At 68.4% G+C, this 22786-nt stretch overlaps 2 protein-coding genes and 1 non-coding gene across 3 annotated transcripts in view; all 3 read left to right on the top strand.

Moving 5' to 3' along the window:
• The first annotated feature begins 1269 nt into the window (after window positions 1–1269).
• Window positions 1270–1341, top strand: TRNAP-AGG (transfer RNA proline (anticodon AGG)). The gene has a single exon. It is a non-coding gene; the product is annotated as a tRNA-Pro (tRNA).
• An 837-nt stretch (window positions 1342–2178) lies between these two features.
• LOC136790763 (coiled-coil domain-containing protein 70-like) lies at window positions 2179–6168 on the top strand. Its single transcript, XM_066996481.1, has 5 exons — window positions 2179–2336; window positions 3900–4289; window positions 5090–5168; window positions 5788–5902; window positions 6020–6168. The coding sequence occupies exons 1-5, from the start codon at window positions 2306–2308 to the stop codon at window positions 6104–6106; spliced, it is 702 nt and encodes a 233-aa protein (XP_066852582.1). The 5' UTR covers window positions 2179–2305; the 3' UTR covers window positions 6107–6168.
• Window positions 6169–8988: 2820 nt separating this feature from the next.
• The window catches only part of FLNC (filamin C), a 39164-nt gene continuing 25366 nt past the window's right edge, over window positions 8989–22786 (top strand). Inside the window, 15 exon segments of the mRNA XM_066995453.1 lie at window positions 8989–10019; window positions 12996–13244; window positions 14062–14159; window positions 14745–14895; window positions 15572–15690; window positions 15835–15912; window positions 16866–17028; window positions 17665–17865; window positions 18505–18642; window positions 19644–19770; window positions 19856–19992; window positions 20630–20823; window positions 21376–21489; window positions 21573–21716; window positions 22568–22691. Of these exon segments, the coding sequence (XP_066851554.1) occupies window positions 9680–10019; window positions 12996–13244; window positions 14062–14159; window positions 14745–14895; window positions 15572–15690; window positions 15835–15912; window positions 16866–17028; window positions 17665–17865; window positions 18505–18642; window positions 19644–19770; window positions 19856–19992; window positions 20630–20823; window positions 21376–21489; window positions 21573–21716; window positions 22568–22691 (2377 nt within the window). The 5' untranslated portion in view covers window positions 8989–9679.

The following is a 22786-nucleotide window of genomic DNA, read 5'->3' as shown; positions in this document are numbered from 1 at the left end:
GTCACCCCCACTTGTGTCACCCCCATACTTGTGTCACCCCCCCCCATCCATGTCACCCCCACCTGTATCACCCCCCACCCGGGTCACCCCCCCACCCGTCACCCCCTTATTTGTGTCACCCTCCCACCCACATCACCACCCACCCGTCACCCCCCCCCAAGTTACCCCCCCCCACATAATTCCCCCCATGACACCCCCCCATACCACCCCCACCCGTGTCACCCCCAACCCCTGTAACCCCCCCCATTACCCCCCCCAAAACGCTCCCACCCATGTAAGCCCCCGACATCCCCCCAGTGTCACCCCCTTTTTGCCCCCCCATGTCCCATCCCCCCTGTTTTCCCCCCCCCCCGTGTCACCCCCCTGCCCCCCCCTTTGTGTGGGGGGGTTGCATTTTGGGGTCACGTTCTGGGACTGCAATTTTGGGGTCGCATTCTGGGGTTGCATGTTGGGGGGGGGGCGTTTTGATGTTGTATTTTGGCGGGGGGTACATCCAGGGTTGTAGTTTTGGGGTTGTTTTGGGGGGGCTGCATTTTTGGGGTCGTATCCTGAAGGTGCATTTTGGAGCCGCGTTTCAGGGCTGTTTTTTTTGGGGGGCGCATTATTGGGGCTGCATCCTGGGGCTGTTTTTTTGGGGGCCGGATTTTGGGGCTTTTTTTTGGGGGGGGCTGTTTTTTTGGGGGCCGCATTTCGGGGTTTTTTAGGGTGGAGTCCACATTTCGGGGCTGTTTTTTTTTGGGGCTGCAGTTTTGGGGCTGTTATTTTGGGGGGCTGATTTTTTGGGGCTGTTTTTTTGGGTCTGCATTATTGGGTCCACATTTTGGGGTCCAAATTTTGGGGCTGCATTTTGGGGCTGCATTTTTGGGGCTGCAGCTTTGGGGTTGCATTCTGGGGGCTGTTTTTTTGGCGGGGCTGGTTTTTGGGGTTTGCATTTAGGGGTCGCATTTTTGGGAGTGTTTTTTTGGGGCTGCTTTTTTGGGGCTGGGTTTTTTTGGGCTGCAGTTTTGGGGCTCCATTTCGGGGCTGCTTTTTGGGGTCCTCATTTTTGGGGCCGCATTTTTGGGACCGTTTTTTTGGGACCGTTTTTTTGGGGCTACATTTTTTGGGCTTTTTTTTTTTTTTTGGAGGGGGGTGCTGCATTTTTGGGGCCACATTCCGGGGCTGTTTTTTGGGGTCGCATTTTTGGGGGGGTCCCCATTTCGTGTCCCCATTTCGGGGGAGGGCGGCGGGGCCGGGTCTGGGAGGCGCGTGCGCAGTAACGCGGCCGGCGGCTCGTTGGTCTAGGGGTATGATTCTCGCTTAGGGTGCGAGAGGTCCCGGGTTCAAATCCCGGACGAGCCCTTTTAATTAACTAATTAATTTTTTTTTTTATTTTTTTTTTTTTGCGGCGCGGAAGCGCCCAAGCCGCTTAGGGCGGAGCTGGGGGGGGATTAAGGGCGGGGGGGCCCCCACCTCCCCCCCCCCTCCAGGTCCGGGGATGCCCCCCCAAATCCCCGCAGAGTGAGGTGGGGCTGGGGGGGACGGGGCGGTGGGGAGGGGCACGGGGAGGTGGGGGGCACGGCTGCCCCCCCCGGGGCTCCCCTGGTGCCCCCTACCCCAGAGAGGGACCCCCCCTTTGGCCCCCCTCCTGCTGCTGGGCGTTGGGGGCACTGGGATCCGATGGCACTGGGAGCACTGGGAAGTGGGGGCGGTAATGGGGGCACTGGGGCACGGGGAGGTGGGGGCACTGGGAGGTGGGGGCACTGGTGGGGGCACTAATGGGGGCACTGGGGCACTGGGAGCTGATGGAACTGGTGGGGGCACTGGGAGCACTGGGAGCTGATGGCACTGGGAGCACTGGGAGCACTGGGAGGTGGGGACACTGGTGGGGGCACTGGGGCACTGGGAGTGGATGGAACTGGTGGGGGCACTGGCAGCACTGGGAGCTGATAGCACTGGGAGCAGTGGGAGATGGGGGCAGTAATGGGGGCACTGGGGCATGGGGAGGTGGGGGCACTGGGAGCTGATGGAACTGGTGGGGGCACTGGCAGCACTGGGAGCTGATAGCACTGGGAGCACAGGCAGGTGGAGGCACTAAATGGGGGCACTGGAGCACTGGGAGGTGGGGGCACTGGTGGGGGCACTGGGAGCACTGGGGGCACTGGTTATTGATGTCACCGGGGTCAGGGGTGTCACTGGGGGCACTGGTGTGACCGGTGGCACCGAGCACTGGTGGCACTGGGTGCGGGTGGCAGCGGTTACCGGGGTGACCGGGGGCCCCGGTGACCGCGGTGCTGGCGCCAGGCGCGGTGCCCCCTGTGGGGCCATGGAGCTGAGCGGGTGCCCCTCCGTGGGCAGTGAGTGGGGTGCGGGGTGGGGGGGGACCCAGGGGTGGGCACCCCAGGGGGACGGGGACCTTATGGGATCGGGATGGGGACCCCGTGGGGACAGGGACTCCCAGGGATTGGGACCCCAAGGGACTGGGACCCCCAGGGATTGGGATCCCCCTGGGATGGGGACCCCATGGGGAAAGGGACCCTATGGGATTGGGACCCCCAGGGACTGGGACCCCCCAGGAATGGGCACCCCATGGGATCAGGACCCCAAGGAATGGGCACCCCATGGGGACAGGGACCCCAGGGATTGGGATGGGGACCCCATGGGGACAGGGACCCTATGGGATTGGGACCCCCAGGGACTGGGACCCCCCAGGAATGGGCACCCCATGGGATCAGGACCCCAAGGAATGGGCACCCCATGGGGACAGGGACCCCAGGGATTGGGATGGGGACCCCATGGGGACAGGGACCCTATGGGATTGGGACCCCCAGGGACTGGGACCCCCCAGGAATGGGCACCCCATGGGATCAGGACCCCAAGGAATGGGCACCCCATGGGGACAGGGACCCCAGGGATTGGGATGGGGACCCCATGGGGACAGGGACCCTATGGGATTGGGACCCCCAGGGACTGGGACCCCCCAGGAATGGGCACCCCATGGGATCAGGACCCCAAGGAATGGGCACCCCATGGGGACAGGGACCCCAGGGATTGGGATGGGGACCCCATGGGGACAGGGACCCTATGGGATTGGGACCCCCAGGGACTGGGACCCCCCAGGAATGGGCACCCCATGGGATCAGGACCCCAAGGAATGGGCACCCCATGGGGACAGGGACCCCAGGGATTGGGGTGGGGACACCATGGGGACAGGGACCCTAGGGGTGGGCACCCCAGGGGGACAGGGACCCGCAGGGATTGGGACCCCATAGGACGGGGACACCAGGGATGGGGACCCCCAGGGATTGGGACTCTCAGGAACGGGTACCCCATGGGGACAGGCACCCCATGGGGACAGAGACCCCAGGGATTGGGACCCCCAGGTATTGGGATGGGGAACCCATGGGCACAGGGACCCCCAGGGATTGGGATGGGGAACCCATGGGGACAGGGACTCCCAGGGATTGGGACCCCCAGGGATTAGGATCCCCATGGATCAGGACCCCAAGGAATGGGCACCCCATGGGGACAGGGATCCTACAGGATTGGGACCACCAGGGATGGGCACCCCATAGGGATGGGGACCCTGTGGGATGGGGACCCCCATGGATGAACACCTCATGGGGATGGGGACCCTAGGGATCAGTACCCCCAGGCATGGGTACCCCGTGGGATGGGGACCCCCATGGATGAACACCTCATGGGGATGGGGACCCTATGGATCAGTACCCCCAGGCATGGGTACCCCATGGGGACAGGGACCCCCAGAGATGGACACCCCATGGGATGGGCACCCCATGGGGATGGGCACCCTGTGGGGATGGGCACCCCATGGGACGGTGACCCCATGGGATGGGGACCCCATGGGATGGGGACCCCATGGATGTGCCCCCCCCGTGTCCCCTCCCCGTGTCCCGCAGCGGCGCTGGGGACGCTGCAGGCGGAGCTGGGCGCGCTGCAGGCCGGGCAGGCGGCCGAGCGGGGTCAGCTGGAACGGGCGCTGGCCACGGCGCGGGACGAGGCGGCCACGTGGCAGCAGGAGGCAACCAGGCTGCGGGGCGAGGTGGCCACGTGGCAGGACGAGGCGGCCACGCTGCGGGATGAGGCGGCCACGTGGCAGGGGGAGGCCACCAGGCTGCGGGACGAGGTGGCCACGTGGCAGCGGGAGGTAGCCACCCTGCAGGAGGAGGTGGCCATGCTCCGGGAGCTGGGAGCCCGCTGGGAGCTGGAGGCCACCGCGCTGCGCGCCAGCAGCCGTGGCAAGGAGCAGCAGTGGCAGGAGGCCACCACCGAGGTGGCCCGGCTGCGGGGTACGGGGATGGGGACGGGGACGGGGACAGGGTGGTGGCCGTGGCGTGGCGAGGTGGTGGCTGTGGAGCGATGAGGTGGGGTGGGGGCCGTGGGGAGGAGGGGTGGCCATGGCAAGGCAAGGTGGTGGCCACGGAGGGGAGGGTGGTGGCCGAGTAACAACGGGATGGGGGTCATGGAGGGGAGGGTGGTGGCACTTTAGTGGCCATGGAGGGGAGCGTGGTGGCCATGGAGTGGCAAGGGGGTGGCCATGCACTGGAGGGTGGTGGCCAAGGCACAGTGGGATGGTGGCCATGGAGTGGAGGGTGGTGGCCATGGCGTGACACTTTGGTGGCCATGTCACAGTGGGATGGGGGTCATGGAGTGGAGGGTGGTGGCACTTTGGTGGCCATGGAGGGGAACGTGGTGGCCATGGAGTGGCAAGGGGGTGGCCATGGAATGGCAAGGGGGTGGCCATGGACTGGAGGGTGGTGGCCAAGGCACAGTGGGATGGTGGCCATGGACTGGAGGGTGGTGGCACTCTGGTGGCCATGCTGTGGCAGGGCGGTGGCCACGTCACGGTGGGACAATGGCCGTGCCACGGGGGGGGGGGGGTGACACCGTGGCACAGCGCGGTGGCCACCGTGGGGCCGGGAATGAGCCTGGGGGCTGGTGACACCGCGGGGCGCAGTGACACCACGGCGTGTGGGTGACACCCTGGGGCGGGGTGACGCCTCGCTGAGGGTGGGGGTGACACCGTGGGGGGGGTGACACCGCGGGAGGTGACACCACAAGGAGGTGACACCGCGGTGACGCCCTGCAGAGGAGCTGGGCCGCGTGGCCGAGGCGCACCGGGCGCTGCAGCACCGCCACCGCTGCCCGGGGGACAGCCAGGGACACCGGTACCGCCTGGCCTGGCCCCGTCCCCGTCCCCTGTCCCCTCACGTGTCCCCCATGGCCACGTCCCCCCCATGTCCCCCATGGCCACGTCCCCCCTGTCCCCCATCTCCCCCCCCCCATGTCCCCGTCCCCCCCCAGGCCACATCCCCCTGATGACGTCCCCGTGTCCCCATCCCCGTGTCCCCATCCCCGTGTCCCACGTGTGTCCCTGTCCTTATCCCCGCTGTGTCCGCGTCCCCTCTGTCCCCTGTGCCCCCTGCCCACGTCCCCGTCACCCCCTGTCCGTGTCCCCTGACCCCCCACCCTGTACCCATGACCCCGTGTCCCCCTGCCCACGTGCCCCTGTCCCTTGTCCCTGTGTCCCCCTGTCCCTGTGTCCCCTGGGTCCCCCAGGTCCCCCTGCCCGTGTCCCCCTGGCCCCATCCATGTCCCCTGCCCCCCAGCCATGTCCCCATGTCCCCCTCCCCCCTCTCCATGTCCATGTCCCCCTCCTCACGTCCCCCTGTCCCCGTGTCCCCCCGTCCCCATCCCTGCCCCCTGCCCCCCAGCCATGTCCCCATGTCCCCACGCCCCCCTCCTGTCCCCGTCCCCATCACTCAGCCCCATTCCCCCCCCACGTAGGGTCCCCACCAGCATGGAGCCGCCCCCCCCAGCCCCCCCATTGGGGCCCTCCCCGGAGCCCCCCCAGCCCGCGGAGCCTGGGGGGTCCCAGCCCCACAGCCCGGAGGAGATCCAGGTACGGAGGGGGGGGAGGACATCGGGGGGGGTGGTGACACCACCCTGGTGTCACCACCCCGGTGACACCACCCCGGTGACACCACCCCGGTGACACTGCCCCCCCCCCCCCCTCCAGGCACCCCTCGGGGGGCTCGGGCCCTTCCTGCTCTTCGTGGTGGCCGCCACCGTCCTCGTGCTGTACCCGCGCCTGAGGCCCCGCTGAGCCCCGCGCCCCCCCCTGTGTCACCCCCCTGTGTCACCCCCCCCCGTCACCCCCTGTCACCCCTGTCACTGGTTTGGGGGGGGGCAATACACCACTGCTTCGCACGGCGGGTGTGAGTGTCACGGCTCGGGGACGCGCCACTGCCACCCGTGGGCACACGTGGGGACGTCCCTGGGGGTGTCACCAGGTCCCTGGGGGTGTCACCAGGTCCCTGTCCCTGTGGGTGCCACTGGTGTCCCCATCCCTACGGGTGCCACCAGTGTCCCCATCCCCACAAATGCCACCCCAGTCCCTGTCCCCACGGGTGCCACCGGTGTCCCCATCCCCATGGGTGCCACCCATGTCCCCGTGGGTGCCACCAGTGTCCCCATCCCCATGGATCCCACCAGTGTCCCTGTCCCCATGGGTGCCACCGGCGTCCCCGTCCCAGTGGGTGCCACCCGTGCCCCTGTGGGTCCCACCAGTGTCCCTGGCCCTATGGGTCCCACCAGTGTCCCCATCCCCGTGGGTGCCACCGGTGTCCCTGTGAGTGCCACTGGTGTCCCCATCCCCATCCCCATGGGAGCCACCCATGTTCCTGTGGGTGCCACTGGTGTCCCCCATGGGTGTCACCCGTGTCCCTGTGGGTGCCACCCAGGTCCCCGTCCCCATGGGTGCCACCCAGGTCCCCGTCCCCGCGGGTGCCACCAGTGTCCCCGTCCCAGGCAGCGGCGTGTGCCGGGGTATTTTGGGCCGGGTGCGTGGCGCTGACTCTCCGGGTATTTTTAGCACCCCCCCCACTCCCCGGGGTGCCCCCCCGTTCCCCCCCCCCTTCGCACGCTGGAAGCTTCCAGGGCCGGTGGCCAGGTGGTGACGTGGTGACACGGGGGGGGCACAGACCTGTCCCCAACCCCAGGGACACCCCGACCCCCCCCGGGGCCACGTCACCGCGCGGCGTCACCGGCACCGGGGTCAAGGGGGGGGCACGGGAACAGGGCCCCCCCATGGGAATGGGGCCCCGTTAATGGGGGTTATGGGGGGCTGGGGGGGGGTCATGGGGGGATCTGGGGGTTCAGGGGGGGCTGCGGGGGTCATGGGGGGATTTGGGGGGCCTGGGGGGGGGTGTTTGGGTGTGGAGGTTTGGGGGGGCTGGGTTTGGGGTGCTCAGGGTGGGGTGCCCAAGGCATCGTGGTTTTGGGGTGCCAGGGTTTGGGGTGTTTGGATTTGGGGTGCTGTGATTTGGGGTGTTGGGATTTGGGGTGCTGAGGTTTTGGGGTGCCAGGGTTTTGGGGTGATGAGTCATTGGGGAATGGGAACGTTGGGGTGCTGGGTTCCTGTGGGGGGGGGGTACAGGGATACCGAGTTTTGGGGCACCAGAGATTATGGGTGCAGGGTATCAGATTTTGGGGTGGGAGGTGGTGGTGTTTTGGGGTACAGGGGTCTCAGGGTCCCAGAGTTTTGGGGTGCTGGGTCCCAGCGTTTCGGGGTCCCAGCATTTTGGGGTGCCAGGTTTGGGAGTCTGGTAGTTTTGGGGTCCTGGAGCTTGAGGCCCCAGGTACCAGAGTTTTGGGGTGCTGGAGTCCTGTATTTTTGGGGTTCTGGTGTTTTGGGATCTCGGAGTACCGGCATCTTGGGGGGCTGGGTACCAGAATTTTGGGGTCCTGGCATTTTGAGGTCCCAGCTTTATGGGGTGCCAGACTTGGGGATCCTGGAGTTTTGGGGCACTGGGTACCAGAGCTTCGGGGTGCTGGGGTCCTGGTGTTCTGGGGTCTTGGGGTCTCAGCATTTTGGGGCGCTGGCACCAGGGATCCTGTAGTTTTGAGGTCCTGGTGTCTCAGGGTCTTGTCATTTTGGGGTGCCAGGGTTCTGGTGTTCTGGGGTCTCGGGGCACCGGGTCCCAGTGTTTTGGGGTCCTGGAGTTTCAGGGCACCAGGGCCTGGTGTTTCAGGGTCTTGGGGCACGGGCACCAGGGGTCCTGCAGTTTTGGGGTCCTTGTGTTTTGGGGCACTGGGCCTGGAGTTGCTGCAGTTTTGGGGCCCTGGGTATCAGAGTTTCAGGGTGCTGGGGTCCCGGTGTTTTGGGGTCTTGGGGCACTGGCACCAGGGGTCCCGTAGTTTTGGGGTCCTGGAGTTTTGGGGCCCTGGTAACAGAGTTTTGGGGCCCTGGGGTCTTGGCATTTTGGGGCCCCGGGTATCAGAGTTTGGGGTGCTGGGATCCTGGCGTTTGTGAATTTTGGGGTGCCGGGTCCTGGAGTTTTGGGGCACTGACACAGGGGGTTCACCATGTTTCGGGGTCCCGGTGTTTTGGGGTTCCTTAGTTTTGGGTCCTGTAGTTTTGGGATCTCGGCATTTTGGGGTCCTGTAGATTTGGGGTCCCAGCGTTTCGGGGTGCCATAGTTTTGGGTCCCGTGGTTTTGGGGTCCCAGCTTTTTGGGTCCCGTAGTTTTGGGGTCCCGTAGTTTCGGGGTCTTGTAGTTTCGGGTCCCGGCGTTTCGGGGCCCCATAGCTTTGGGGTCCTGGCGTTTCGGGGTCCGGGGGGTCCCAAAGTTTCGGGTGCCGGAGTTTCGGGGCCCCATAGCTTTGGGGTCCCGGCGTTTGGGCTTCCGGGGTCCCGGCATTTCGGGGTCCTGGCGTTTCGGGGCACCGGCCCCGGGGGGGGGGGGGTGGATCCCAGAGTTTCGGCTCCCGGAGTTTTGGGGTCCGGGAGGGGGGGTCCAGTAGGGGGTCCGGTAGCTTCGGGGTCCCGGCGTTTCGGGGTCCCGGCGTTTCGGGGCGCGGGGGCTCCGCGCGCGGGGTCCGGGCGGTTTTCGGGGCTCGTCGTCGGGCGGGGGCCGCGGCCCCCCCCCCGCGGCTATAAATAGCGGCTGCTGTCACGGGGCGGCCCGGCCGCGATCGCTGCCGCTGCTGCCGCGGGCGGGTCCGCGGGGCCGGGCCCCAGCGCTTTAAAACGGCCCCGGCCGCCCCCCGCCGCCACTCAGCCGCCGGCACCGGCACCGGCACCGAGACCGGCACCCACGCGGGACCGCGGCCCCACGCGCCCGGAGGGACACGGCACCGCGGCACCGAGGCGTCGGGACCCCGAGCGGCAGGACCCCCCAAATCCGCGGGACGCCGAGCAGCGGGACCCCGAATCCCCGGGGAACCCCGGGAGATCCCCGGGATCCCAAATCCACAGGACCCCGAGCGGCGGGACCCCGAAACTCCAGGACCCCGAAACTCCGGGACCCCGAGCAGCAGGACCCCGAATCCACGGGACCCCAAAGCTACGGGACCCTGAGCGGCAGGACCCCAAAACTCCAGGAGCTTGAGGAGCGGGACCCTGAGAAGTGGGATCCTAAAACTGCGCGAGCCTGAGCAGCAGGACCTTGAGAAGCAGGACCCCAAAACTACGAGACCTTGAGCAGCGGGACCCCAAAACTACAGGACCCCCAATCAGGGGGACCCCAAAACTACAGGACCCCCAAGCAGGGGGACCCCAAAACTACAGGAGCCCGAGCAGCGGCACCCGCCTGGGGACACCGGGCACCGTCCCCAAGCGCCGGGACCGAGGCGAGGCCACCGTTCCCAAATCCCCGTCCCCATCCCCGTCCCCGCCATGAACTCGTCGGGCTACGAGGCGCCGGCGGGCGAGGACCCCGAGGAGCTGCCGGCCACCGAGAAGGACCTGGCGGAGGACGCGCCCTGGAAGAAGATCCAGCAGAACACCTTCACGCGCTGGTGCAACGAGCACCTCAAGTGCGTGCACAAGCGCATCGGGGACCTGCAGCGGGACCTGAGCGACGGGCTGCGGCTCATCGCGCTGCTCGAGGTGCTGAGCCAGAAGAAGATGGGGCGCAAGTACCACCCGCGCCCCAACTTCCGCCAGATGAAGCTGGAGAACGTCTCGGTGGCCCTCGAGTTCCTCGAGCGGGAGCACATCAAGCTGGTGTCCATCGGTGAGCCGAGGGGGGTTGGCGTGGGGTTGGTGGGGGGCCAGGTCCTTGCGTGGGGCCGTGCTGTGGGGCCGTGCTGTGGGGCCAGGTCCGCGTGTGCGCGGGGCTGGGTGTGGGGCTTTGCCGTGGGGCTTTGCCATGGGGTTGTGCCATGGGGCCAGGTCCCCGTGTGGGGCTGCGCCATTGGGGCTGTGCCGTGAGGTTGGGCTCTTGTATGGGGTTGTGCCGTGGGGTTGTGCCGTGGGGCTGTGCCATGGGGCTGGCCTCTTGTATAGGGCTGTGCCGTGGGGCCAGGTCCATGTGTGGGGCTGTGCCGTGGGGCTTTGCCACGAGGTTGCCCCATGGGGCCATGCCGTGGGGCTGGCCTCGTGTATGGGGCTGCGCCGTGGGGCTAAGACATTTGTGGGGCCGCGCTATGGGTCCACGCCATGGTGTGCTCGGGGGTCCGGCTCCCTGTGTGAGCACCGTGCCGTGGGGCTGGCCCCACAGGAGGCCGAGCTGCGGGCGAGGACGTGCCGTGGGGCCGGCCCCACGGGTGGGGCTGGGGGGCTTTGGGTTGGGGGGCTGGGGGCTTTGGGCCGTGGGTTTGGGGGCCTGTGCTATGGGGCCGGGGGGCATTGGGCCACGGGGCTGTGGGTCTGTGCCGTGGGTCTGGCCCCATGGGTGGGGCTGGGGGGCTTTGGGCTGGGGGTCTGGGGGCCCGTGCCTTGGGGGCCGGGGGGGTTCGGGGGTCCGTGCCGTGGGTCTGGCCCCACGGGTGGGTCTGGGGGTCCGTGCCGTGGGTCTGGGGGTCCTCGCCATGGGTCTGGCCCCACGGCTGTGGCCGGGGGGGGTCTTTGTGCCGTGGGTCCGGGGGCGGGGGGGGGTGGCCGTGCCGTGGGTCTGCTCCCCCCCCCCCCCCCCCCGGGCGGTGCCGTGGGGCCGCCCCCCGCGTGGGCGCGGCGCTGAGCTCACGCCGCTGGCACGAGGCCGGGCCCCGCTCCCCGCCCGCCGCCCCCGCGCGTGGGGCCCCCCCGGGGCGCCCCCCCCCCCCCCGGACAGCTGCGGGGTGACCCCGCGGCCCCGCGCGTGCGCACGCCGCCCTCGTGCACGCGCACGGGCGCCCCCCCGCCCCCCCCCGCGGGCACACGTGTGTGGGGGGGGCGCCCTTGCACGCGCGCCCTTGCGCGCCCTTGCACGCGCCCCCCCCCCCCCCCTCCGCCCTTGCACGCGGCGCCCGCGCGCCCCCAGGGGTCCCGTGCGCGCTCCCGCGGGCGCGCGCCCTCCCCCCCCCCCTCAGCGCCGCGCCCCCCCCCCACCCCCCCGCGGCCATTTCCTCCCGAAACGCGATCGCTCGGTGGGGCCGGGGGGGGGGGGGGAGGGGAGGGGCGGGGGGGGGGAGGGGCGCCGGGTTCGTGTTGGGGCCGGGGGGAGGGGCGGGGGCCGGGACCCCCCCCATCACCCCCCCCGCACCCCCCCCCCCGGCAGCTCCGTGCCTCAGTTTCCCCCCCCCCGGGCACCCCCCGGCGCTGTGCTGGGGACCCCCGGGGCTGGGGGGGGGGGCGCAGGGGGGGGGGTTGGGGATCCCCCCCCCAGTGCTCCGGGGGTTTTGGGGTGCCCCCGAGGTGGGGCTGGGGGCTGGGACCTGTCACGGTGCGTCCCCCCCCCCCCCCCGGGGTGCCCCAGTGTCCCCAGCCCCGTGGGTGCGCCCTGGGTATGGGGGGGTCCCCAGCCGGGGGTCCTGGGGGGGCCCAAATTGGTGCTGGGGGGGTCAGGACGTCCCCGTGTGCCTTGGGGCACCTGGGGGGGGTCCCAAGCCTGGGGTCCTGGGGGGTCCCCAGCTGGGTGCTGGGTGTCCCCTGTGCGTGCGCCCTGGGGTCCTGGGGGGGGGAGGGCCCCAGCCTGGTGCCGGTGACCCCCACCCGTGCCCTGCATGCTGGGGGGGGTTGTCCCCGGAGCGGTGTCGGGGTGGCCGGGACACCCCCACGTGTGCGCCTTGGGGCTCCGGGGGGGGTCCCCAGTTTGGTGTGGTGGTGCTGGGGGTCCTGGGGGGGTCCCTAACTTGGTGCGATGGCACCAGGGGTCCTGGGGGGGGGGTCCCAGCTTGGTGTGATGGCACCGGGGGTCTTGGGGGCTCCCCAGCTTGGTACAGTGGCACTGGGGGTCCTGGGGGTCCCCAAGTTGGTGTGGGGACACTGAGGGGGTCCTGGGGGCTCCCCAGCTTGGTGCAGTGGCACCAGGAGTCCCAGGGTGTCCCCAGCTTGGTGCGATGGCACCGGGTGCTGGGTGTCCCGGAGGGTCCCCGGCTTGGTGTGATGGCACTGGGGGTCCCGGGGGGTCCCCGGCTTGGTGGGATGGTGCTCGGGGTCTGGGGGGGGTCCCAAACTTGGCGTGATGTGCTGAGGGTTCCAGGGGGTCCCCAGCTTGGTGTGGTGGCACCAGGGGTGTCCTAGGGTGTCCCCAACTTGGTGCAGCAGCGATGGGGGTCCCGAGGGATCCTGAACTTGGGTGATGTGCTGGGGGTCCCTGAACTTGGTGTTGGCACCGGGGGTCCCGGGGGGTCCCCAACTTAGTGCAGTGGCACCAGGAGTCCTGGGGGGGGGTCCCCAACCAGTGGGGAGTCCTGGGGGGGGGGGCCCAACTTGGTGCAGTGGCACCAGGGGTGTCCTAGGGTGTCCCCAACTTGGTGCAGCAGCACTGGGGGTCCCAGGGGGTCCCCAGCTTGATGTGATGGCACTGGGGATCCTGGGGTCCCCCAACTTGGTGCGGTGACACCAGGGGATCCTGGGGGGTCCCCAACTTGGTGTGACAGCACCAGGGGTCCCGGGGGGTCCCCGCTTGCAGACAGCAAGGCGATCGCGGACGGGAACCTGAAGCTGATCCTGGGGCTGGTGTGGACGCTGATCCTGCACTACTCCGTCCCCTATACCCCCCTATATCCCCCTATACATCCCATCTATCCCCTATACGTGCCATATACGTCTCCTATACCCCCTACAGACAGCAAGGCGATCGTGGACGGGAACCTGAAGCTGATCCTGGGGCTGGTGTGGACGCTGATCCTGCACTACTCCATCTCCATGCCCATGTGGGAGGACGAGGACGAGGAGGACGCGCGGCGGCAGACCCCGAAGCAGCGCCTGCTGGGCTGGATCCAGAACAAGGTGCCCCAGCTGCCCATCACCAACTTCAACCGCGACTGGCAGGACGGGAAGGCGCTGGGGGCACTGGTGGACAACTGCGCGCCCGGTGAGGGGGGGGGGGGCACGGGGGGGTGGGGGGGTCAGGGGGCTGGGGGCGATATGGGGTTGCGGGGGGCTATGGGGGTAGAGGGGCTGGGGGGTGTGGGGGGGACATGGGAGGCATAGAGGCTGGGGGACGTGGTGGGGAATAGGGGCTGGGGGGGGCATGGGGGGCGTGGGGGGACATGGGGGGCTGGGGGTGTTGGGGGGCTCTGGGGCTGTGGGGGGCTATGGGGGTATAGGGGCTGGGGGGGTGTGGGGGAGCATGGGGGGCTGGAGGGCGTGGGGGGACATGGGGGGCTGTGGGGGGCATGGGGGGGGTGGGGGGACATGGGGCTATGGGGCCTGGGGGGCATGGGGGGTATAGGGGGGTGTGGGGGGTTATGGGGGGACATGGGGGGGCTATGGGCAGCTATGGGGGGTGGGGGACTATGGGGGGCTATGGGGGTATGGGGGCTGGGAGGACATGGGGGGGCTATGGGGAATGGGGGGGCTATGGGGAATGGGGGGCTATGGGGAGAATGGGGGGGGCTCTGGGCAGCTGCGGGAGTCTGGGCAGCTATGTGGAGTGGGGGTCTCTGGGGGCTATGGGGGGACTATTGGGGTATGGGGGCTGGGGGGGGGCTATTGGGGTACAGGGGGCATAGGGGGTGGGGCAATATGGAAGGGCTACGGGGGGTTCGGGGGGCTGTGGGGGGCACTTTGGTGCGTTGTGCACCTCCAGGCTGCGGTCGTGGGTGGCGGTGGGGGGGACATGGGGGGGCTCTGGGAGGGGGCGGTGTTGGGGTGCTGACCCCAGGGGTGCCCCTGCTGCCCCCCCCCAGGGCTGTGCCCCGACTGGGAGAGCTGGGACCCCAACCAGCCCGTGCAGAACGCGCGCGAGGCCATGCAGCAGGCGGACGACTGGCTCGGCGTGCCCCAGGCATGGGGGGGGGCACGGGGGGGGCTGGGCATGGGGTGCCCTTGGGAATGGGGGGAGGGGTCCCTGGATATGGGGGGAGGGGGTCCTGGGGGTATGGGGAGGGGTGGTGTGCTGGGGGTGATGGGGGACCCTTGGGTGTGGGGGGGTCCCCAGGTGTATGTGGGGGTCCCCTGGGTGCGGGGGGGGGGCCTGGATGCAGTGGGAACCCCTGGGTATGGGGAGTCCCCAGGTGGGGGGGTGTCCATTGGGTAGGGGGGGTCCCCAGGGTGCAGGGGGACCCCTGGGGATGGGTGTCCCTGAGGTGCAGGGGGGTCCCTTGGGTGGGGGTGGTTGCTGGGTGTGGAGGGTCCCCAGGGCGCAGGGAGGGGTCCTTTGTGTATGGGGGGGGGGGTCCTTTGTGTATGGGGGGGGGTCCTTTGGGTATGGGGGGTCCTTTGGGTAAGGGGGAGGCCCCGGATATGGGGTGTCCCCTGGGGATGGGTGTCCCCAAGGTGCAGGGGTGTCCCTGGGTGTAGGGTGTCCCCGGGTCTGGGGGTCCCGGGGTGCAGGGGTCACAGCACTAACGGGGGGGGGGGGCACCCGCAGGTGATCGCCCCCGAGGAGATCGTGGACCCCAACGTGGACGAGCACTCGGTGATGACCTACCTGTCCCAGTTCCCCAAGGCCAAGCTCAAGCCCGGAGCCCCCCTGCGCTCCCGGCAGCTGCAGCCCACGCGCGCCCGCGCCTACGGGCCCGGTATGGGGACACGGGGGACATGGGGGGACACGGGGGGAGGCTGAAAGCCCAGGGATCCCCCCATGTGTGGGGATGACCCCCAGGGGGCACTGGGGACGTGTCCTTGTGGGGGTATGGCCGTGGTGGTGACGTGTCCCCGTGGTGGCACGGTCATGGTATGGCCATGGTGACAGTGGGGACATGTTCTGTGGTGGCATAGCCGTAGCACGGTCATGGTGGCCCTGGGGTCATGTCCTCATGGTGGCATGGCCATGGTGGCACTGGGGACATGTTCTTGTGGTGGCATGGCCATGGTGGTGCTGGGGATGTGTTCTATGGTGGCATGGCCATGGAGGTGCTGGGGATGTGTCCTCGTGACATGGCCATGGTGGCACTAGGGACTTGTCCTCACAGTGAGGTGGCCATGGTGGCCCTGGTGACACTGAGAATGTGTCCTCATGGTGGCATGGTCATGGCACGGCCATGGGGACACTGGGAACGTGTCCTCACGGTGGCACACCTGTGGGGACACTGAGGACAAGTCCTTATGTTGCGGTGGCCGTGGTGGCGCTGGGTGGCAGTGGGGATGTGTCCTGGTGGTGACACGGCCACGGTGGCGCCGGGGTGATGTCCCGTGGTGGCGGGGAGGTGCCGGGGGGGGCTGGCGGTGACGGCGCATGCTGACCCCATCCCGCAGGCATCGAGCCCCAGGGGAACACGGTGCTGAAGCCGGCGCAGTTCACGGTGGAGACGCTGGACGCCGGCGTGGGCGAGGTGCTCGTCTACATCGAGGACCCCGAGGGCCACACCGAGGAGGTGCGAGGGGACCCCGCCGCGTCCCCGTCCCCAACACCCCCTGGGGGCACTGGGGACGAGGGTTGGGGCGCCGTGCCCCATCGCGGTGACCTCTGTGGGGTTGGTGACACCGTGTCCCCCCCCCCCTTGGGGCTGTCACCGCAGGCCAAGGTGGTCCCCAACAACGACAAGAAGAGGACGTACTCTGTCACCTACATCCCCAAGGTCGCGGGGCTGCACAAGGTGAGGGCGCCAGCGGGGGGCACCAGGGTGGGGCAGCGGGTCCTTGGGGTGGCCCATGGGGGTCCTCAGGGTGTCCCCAAGGTGTGGAATTGGGGTCCTTGGGGTGTCCCCAAAGGGTGACACTGGATCCTTGGGGTGTCCCCAAGGTCTGAGACTGGGGTCCTTGGGGTGTCCCACGGAGGTCCCCAAGGTGTGGAATTGGGGTCCTCTGGGTGTCCCATGGGGGTCCTCGGAGTGTCCCCAATGTCCATGGGGGTCCTCGGGGTGTCTCCGATGTGTGGCACTAGGTCCTTGGGGTGCCCTACAGAGGTACCCAAGGTGTGGCAGTGGGTCCTTGGGGTGTCACCAAGTTGTCACACTGGGTCTTTGGGGTGTCCCATGGAGGTCCCCAAGGTGCAGCATTGAGGTCCTTGGGGTATTCCATGAAGGTCCCCAAGGTGTGACTTTGGGCTCCTCTGGGTGTCCAATGGGGGTCCTTGGGGTGTCCCCAAGGTGTGGAATTGGGGTCCTTGGGGTGTCCCCAGGGTGTGACAGCGGGTCCTTGTTGTGTCCCATGGAGGTCCCCAAAGCACAGCATTGGGGTCCTCGGGGTGTTCCATGGAGGTCCCCAAGGTGTGACCTTGGGGTCCTCAGGGTGTCCCATGGGGGTCCCTAAGGTGTGGAATTGGGGTCCTTAGGGTGTCCCCAAGGTGTGATACTCGGGGTATCCCATGGAGGTCTCCAAGGTGTGACATTGGGGTCCTTGGGGTATTCTATGGAGGACCCCAAGGCATGGAATTGGTGTCCTTGGGGTGTCCCATGGAGGACTACAAAGTGTGGCACTGGGTCCTCAGGGTGTCCCCAGACTCTGGCACTGGGTCCTTGGGGTATTCCACAGAGGTCCCCAAGCTGTGGCACTGGGTCCTCAGGGTGTCCCCAAGGTGTGCCACTGGTGTCCTCGTGGTGTCCCGCAGGTGACGGTGCTGTTCGCGGGGCAGAACATCGACAAGAGCCCCTTCGGCGTCAACGTGGGCATGGCGCTGGGTGACGCCAGCAAGGTGACAGCGCGCGGCCCCGGCCTGGAGCCTGTGGGCAACGTGGCCAACAAGGCCACCTACTTCGACATCTACACTGCAGGTGGGCGGCTGGGACACGGGTGGGGGCATGCTGGTGGCACTGGGTGGCACCGGGGCCATGTCCTCATGGTGGCAGGGCTGTGGCATGGCCTGGTGGCACTGGGGACATGTCCATACGGTGGCAGGGCTGTGGTGGCACTGGGGCTGTGTCTTCATGGTGGTGTGGCTGTGGTGGCCCTGGGTGGCCCCGTGGCCATTTCCTCCTGGTGCCACGTCATGATATGGTGGCACCAGGGCCACATCCTCCTGGTGTCATGGCCACATCTCATGGTACGGTGGCACCAGGGCCATTTCCTCCTGGTTGCACAACCACGTCATGATTTGGTGGCACTGAGGCCATGTCCTGACGGCATAGCCACGTCACGATGTGGTGGCACTGGGGCCACGTCCTCCTGGTGGCACAGCCACATGTCATGATGTGGTGGCACCAGGACCATGTTCTCCTGGTGGCATGGTCACATATCATGATGTGGTGGCACTGGGGCCATGTTCTCCTGGCGACATGGCCACGTCATGATGCGATGGCACTGGGGCCGTGTCTTGGTGTCACGGCCGCGCCACGACGCGGTGTCACCGGGGCCACGTCCCGGTGTCACGGTGGCGTCGTGGTGCTGAGGCCGTGTCCTGGCGGTGGCAGGGGCCGGCGCGGGCGACGTGGGCGTGGTGATCGTGGACCCGCAGGGGCGGCGCGACACGGTGGAGGTGATGCTGGAGGACAAGGGGGACAGCACGTTCCGCTGCACCTACCGGCCCGCGCTGCAAGGCACGCACCTCGTGCACGTCACCTACGCGGGCGCGCAGATCCCCAGGAGCCCCTTCACCGTCAACGTGGCCGAAGGTGAGAGCGGGCCCCGACGTCCCCAGCGTGTCCCTGGGGTGTCCTCGTACCCCTGGTGTCCCTGCCACATCCACCGGTCCTCCTGGTGGACCCCCACAGCCCCCCTATGTCTTTGGGGACCTCCTGGCATCCCCTTTTCCCCTGGTGTCCCCACGGCCCTCTTCATGTTCCTTGTGCCCCCGTGGCGCCTCCTTGTCCCCAGGGTGTCCCCACAGCCTTTTTAGGGACCCCGTAGCACCTTCCTGTCCCCAGGATGTCCCCATGGACCCCCCCTTATGTCCCTGCTGTCCCCATAGCACCCCACTGTCCCCAGGGTGTCCCTGTGCCCCCTCCCAATGTCCCTGGTGTCCCAGTGGCACCCTGATGTCCCTGGTGCCCCTATAGCACCCCACCTGTCCCAAATGTGTCCCCATGCCCCCCTTGACATCCCTGGCACCCCCACAGCACCCCACTGTCCCCAAGGTGTCCCCATGCCCCCCCAGTGCCCCTGGCACCCCCATAGCACCCCATGCCCCCAGGCTGTCCCCAAGGCACCCCGTTGCTCCCAGGTCCCTCTTACACCCCCGTTACACCCCCCATTACCCCCCCCATGGTGCTGGGTGCCAGGCAGGGGTGCTGAGTGTGACCCCCCCCCCCCAGCCTGCAGCCCTGCTGCGTGCCGCGCCTCGGGCCGGGGGCTGCAGCCCAAGGGGGTGCGGGTGCAGGAGGCGGCCGCCTTCAGGGTCTTCACCAAGGGCGCCGGCACCGGGGAGCTGCGGGTGCTGGTCAAGGGGCCTGGTGAGTGTGCAAGGGGGGGTTGTGGGTGTCCAAGGGGGGGCGTGGGAGTGCAAGGGGGGGTGCTGAGATGGGTGTGCGCTGAGCTGGGGGTGTGCAGGGGGTGTATGGGGTGTGCACAGGGGTGCGAGGGGTGTGCATGGGGTGTGCACTGAGCTGGGGGTGTGCAAGGGGGTGCGTGGGTGTTCAAGGGGTGTGTGCATGGGGATGTGTGCTTGTGTGTGCAAGGGGTGTGGGGGTGCGCAAGGGGTGCGTGGGGCATGCACGGGGGTGCGAGGGGTGTGCAATAGGATGTGCGCTGAGCTGGGTACGTGGGTGTGCAAGGGGTGTGCAAGGGGGGCGTGTGCACGGGTGCGTGTGCCCGGCACTGTGCGCCTGCCGCTGCTGCCCCCTGCTGGGAGCCGCAGCCGCGGGTCCGTGGGGCGGGAGGAGGACGGGGGGGGCCCTGGGGGTTCCCTTTTGGGGGGGGTGTCAGTGGTTGGGGGGCCCTGGGGGTGCTGGGGGGGTGCCCATTATGGGGGCGGGGTCACGGGTAGGGGCGGGTTGGGGTACCCATGGGGGTGCTATGGGGGTACCGTGGGGGGGTGCCCATTGCCCATGGGGGGGCACATGGATGGGGGTACATGGGGGGGGGCAATGTTGGGGTCCCATGGGGGTGTCCTGGGGGTGCTCCTTGGGGCGGGGGGCACATGGCTAGGGGTGCCCATGGGGTGCTGTGGGGGTGTCCTGGAGTTGTTATGGGGGTACCGTGGGGGTGCTCATGGGGGGGGGTAAATCAATAGTGAGGGGGTTCGGGGGGGGGAATCAATAGTGGGGGTGTTCTGGGGGTGCCCATTGTAGGGGGGGGTCACGAATGGGGGCGCACGGTTGGGGTACCCCACGGGTGCCCCATGGGCGCACGGTGGGGGCGCACGATTGGGGAGCCCATTGTGTGTGTGTGTGTGGGGGGGGTTCCTCGGGTGGGGGCACCCCGAGGTGACCCCCCCGTTGTGTCCCCCCCCCAGACGGCACAGAGCTGCCAGTGTCGGTGCGGGACGTTGGGGACGGGGTCTACGCCTGCGAGTACCGCCCGGTGCAGCCCGGCACCCACCTGGTGGCCATCACCTGGGGGGGCTGCGCCATCCCCCGCAGGTAAGCGGGGTTTGGGGGTGGCACTGGGGGGGTGGGGGGGTCGTGGGGGGTGTCCCTCCCGCCTCACCCTGACCCGTCCCCGCAGCCCCTTCGAGGTGCAGGTGTCCCCTGAGGCCGGCTCGCAGAAGGTGCGCGCCTGGGGGCCGGGGCTGGAGACCGGCGTGGTGGGGAAGTCGGCCGACTTCGTGGTGGAGGCCATCGGCACCGAAGTGGGGACGCTGGGTGAGTGGGGGGCGGGGGGGGCATGGGGACGGGGGTGGGGGGACAGGGACAGTAGGGGGTCACCGTGGTGGGGACACGGGGACAGGTTTGGTGGCACCGTGGTGGGGACATGGGGATAGGGTGGGTGGCACCGTGGTGGGGACATGGGCATGGATGGTGGCACCATGGTGGGGATGTGGGGAGAGGTTTGGTGGCACCGTGGTGGGGACACGGGCATGGGTTTGGTGGCACCACGGTGGGGACATGGGGACAGGTTTGATGGCACCGTGGTGGGGACATGGGGACAAGTTTGGTGGCACCATGGTGGGGATATGGGCATGGATGGTGGCACCACGGTGGCGACATGGGGACAGGATGGAGTAGCACCGTAGTGGGGACATGGGCATGGGTTTGGTGGCACTGTGGTGGGGACATGGGGACAGGTTTGGTGGCACCATGGTGGGGATGTGGGCATGGATGGTGGCACCATGGTGGGGACATGGGGACAGGTTTGGTGGCTCCATGGTGAGGACATGGCCACAGGATGAGCACCACCTTGCCGGGGACACCCGTCTGGGGCTGAGGCCCTGTCTGGGTGCCACCACCGCATCCCCATGACGCCCCGTGTCCCCCCCCCCCCCCGTGTCTCTCCCCCCAGGTTTCTCCATCGAGGGCCCCTCGCAGGCCAAGATCGAGTGCGACGACCGCGGGGACGGCTCCTGCGACGTGCGCTACTGGCCCACGGAGCCGGGCGAGTACGCCGTGCACGTGGTGTGCGACGACGAGGACATCCGCGACAGCCCCTTCATCGCCCGCATCCTGCCCGCGCCCCCCGACTGCTTCCCCGAAAAGGTACCCCCCTGTCCCCCCCCCGACATGTCCCCTCCCATATCATCTCCATGTCCCCCCCGTGTCACCTCCATGTCATCTCCGTGTCCCCCCGTGTCCTCTCCCGTCACCCCTGTGCCCTCCCTGGCTCTTCGTCTGTCCCCCCCATGCCCCACCCCATTTTCTCTCTGTCCCCCCAGTGCCATCCCTTTCTGCCCCCCCATGCCCCCTCCTGTCCCTCCATGTCCCCCCACGTCTGCGTGTCCCCGCCATGTCCCCCCGTGTCCCCATGTGACCACTTGTCACCTGTCCCTCCCATATTCCCCCCATGTCCCCCCTTCTCACCCCATGTCCCCCCCATCCCCCAGGTCACCCCACATCCCCCCCCCATGTCCCCCCCATGTCCCCCATCCTGCCCCCCCACCCCCCCCAGTCACCCCCAGCACGCATGGGTGCCCCTCACCCCTTCCCCCAGCACCCCCCACTCCCCCCCCACGGACACCCCGACACCTCCCCAGTTTGGGGGCCGCCCCCAGGGCCCCCCCCCCCAAGCCATGTCCCTGTGTCCCCCCCCAGGTGAAGGCGTGGGGACCGGGGCTGGAGCCCTCGGGGGTCATCGTGCAGCGCCCGGCCGAGTTCACCATTGACGCACGCGGCGCCGGCCGAGGGGATCTGCGGCTCTACGCACAGGTGGGTCCCGAGGGGGGGTCCCACGGGGGTCCCAGGGGGTCTCAGGGGCTGTCGGGGGTCCCTCACCTCTGTTGCCCCCCCAGGACGCTGAGGGGTGCCCCATCGACATCAAAGTGAAGGACAACGGGGACGGCACCTACCAGTGCGTCTACGTGCCCACCAAGGCCATCAAGCACACCATCATCGTCACCTGGGGGGGCGTCAACGTGCCCCGCAGCCCCTTCCGCGTGCGTGGGGGTCTGGGGGGGTGGGGGGGCACGGGGAAGGGGGTGGGGGGTGATGGGGGGCGTTGGGGTGCCAGGAGCAAGGGGAAGGTGCTGGAATGGATATGGGGTGCGTGGGGTGCCCAGCGTAGCTATGGGGTGTGTGGGGTGCATTGGAGTGTGGGGTGCTAGGAGCAAGGGGAAGGTGGTGGTGTGGGTATGGGGTGCATGGGGTATGGGGGGTGTGGGGTGCTAGGAGCAAGGAGAAGGGGCTGGGCATGGATATAGGGTGCATGGGGTGTGGGGTGTGTTGGGGTGTAGGGTTCCAGGAGCAAGGAGAAGGGGCTGGTATGGGTTTGGGGTGCGTGGGGTGCCTAGTGCAGCTATGGGGTGCGTGGGGTATGGTGGGGTGTGGGGTGCAAGGAGCAAGGCGAAGGTGCTGGGCATGGATGTGGGGTGCAGGGGGTTATGGGGGTGAATAGGGTGTGGGGTGCCAGGCGCAAGGAAAAGGTTCTGGTGTGGGTATGGGTGTGGGGTGCATGGGGTATGGGGTGCCAGGCACAAGCATCAGGGTGCCAGGCACAGATATGGGGTGTTTGGGACGTGGGGTGCCAGGCACAAGGAGAAGGTGCTGAGCACAGGATGGGTGTTATGGGGACAGGAACGGGGTGAGTGACAAGGGGGTGCTAGGTACGGGTATGGGGCACGGTTATGGGGATAGGTCTATGGGGTGCACCCCGGTCTATGGGGCGCGTGGTCCATGGGGTGCCAGGCGGGAGGATGGGGCGCACCCTAAGGGGTCTGCGCTCCGTGGGATGCGTGGTCGGTGGGGTCCATGCACCCCACAGCACCCCACTGACGCGGGCGCCCCACAGGTGAACGTGGGCGAGGGCAGCCACCCGGGGCGTGTGCGGGTGCACGGCCCGGGCGTGGAGAAGACGGGGCTGAAGGCGGGCGAGCCCACCTACTTCACTGTGGACTGCAGCGAGGCCGGGCAAGGTGGGGACCCGTCCCCGTCCCCCTGTCCCCATCCCCTCGTCCCCATCCCTGTCCCCTTGTCCCTGTCCCTATGGCACGGTGCCAGCGGCACTGAT

The sequence above is a fragment of the Anser cygnoides genome, chromosome 1, assembly GCF_040182565.1.
Source record: "Anser cygnoides isolate HZ-2024a breed goose chromosome 1, Taihu_goose_T2T_genome, whole genome shotgun sequence".
Classification (NCBI taxonomy): domain Eukaryota; kingdom Metazoa; phylum Chordata; class Aves; order Anseriformes; family Anatidae; genus Anser; species Anser cygnoides.
Note: the sequence above shows the minus strand (reverse complement) of the source record. Positions and strands in the feature narration are given on the sequence as shown.

Excerpts from the sequence above, each read along its gene's own strand:
- LOC136790763 (XM_066996481.1), top strand. The coding sequence starts at position 2,306 with ATGGAGCTGAGCGGGTGCCCCTCCGTGGGCA. Across the intron at positions 4,290-5,089 it reads CGAGGTGGCCCGGCTGCGGG|AGGAGCTGGGCCGCGTGGCC; the intron begins GTACGGGGATGG and ends GACGCCCTGCAG. Across the intron at positions 5,903-6,019 it reads ACAGCCCGGAGGAGATCCAG|GCACCCCTCGGGGGGCTCGG; the intron begins GTACGGAGGGGG and ends CCCCCCCTCCAG.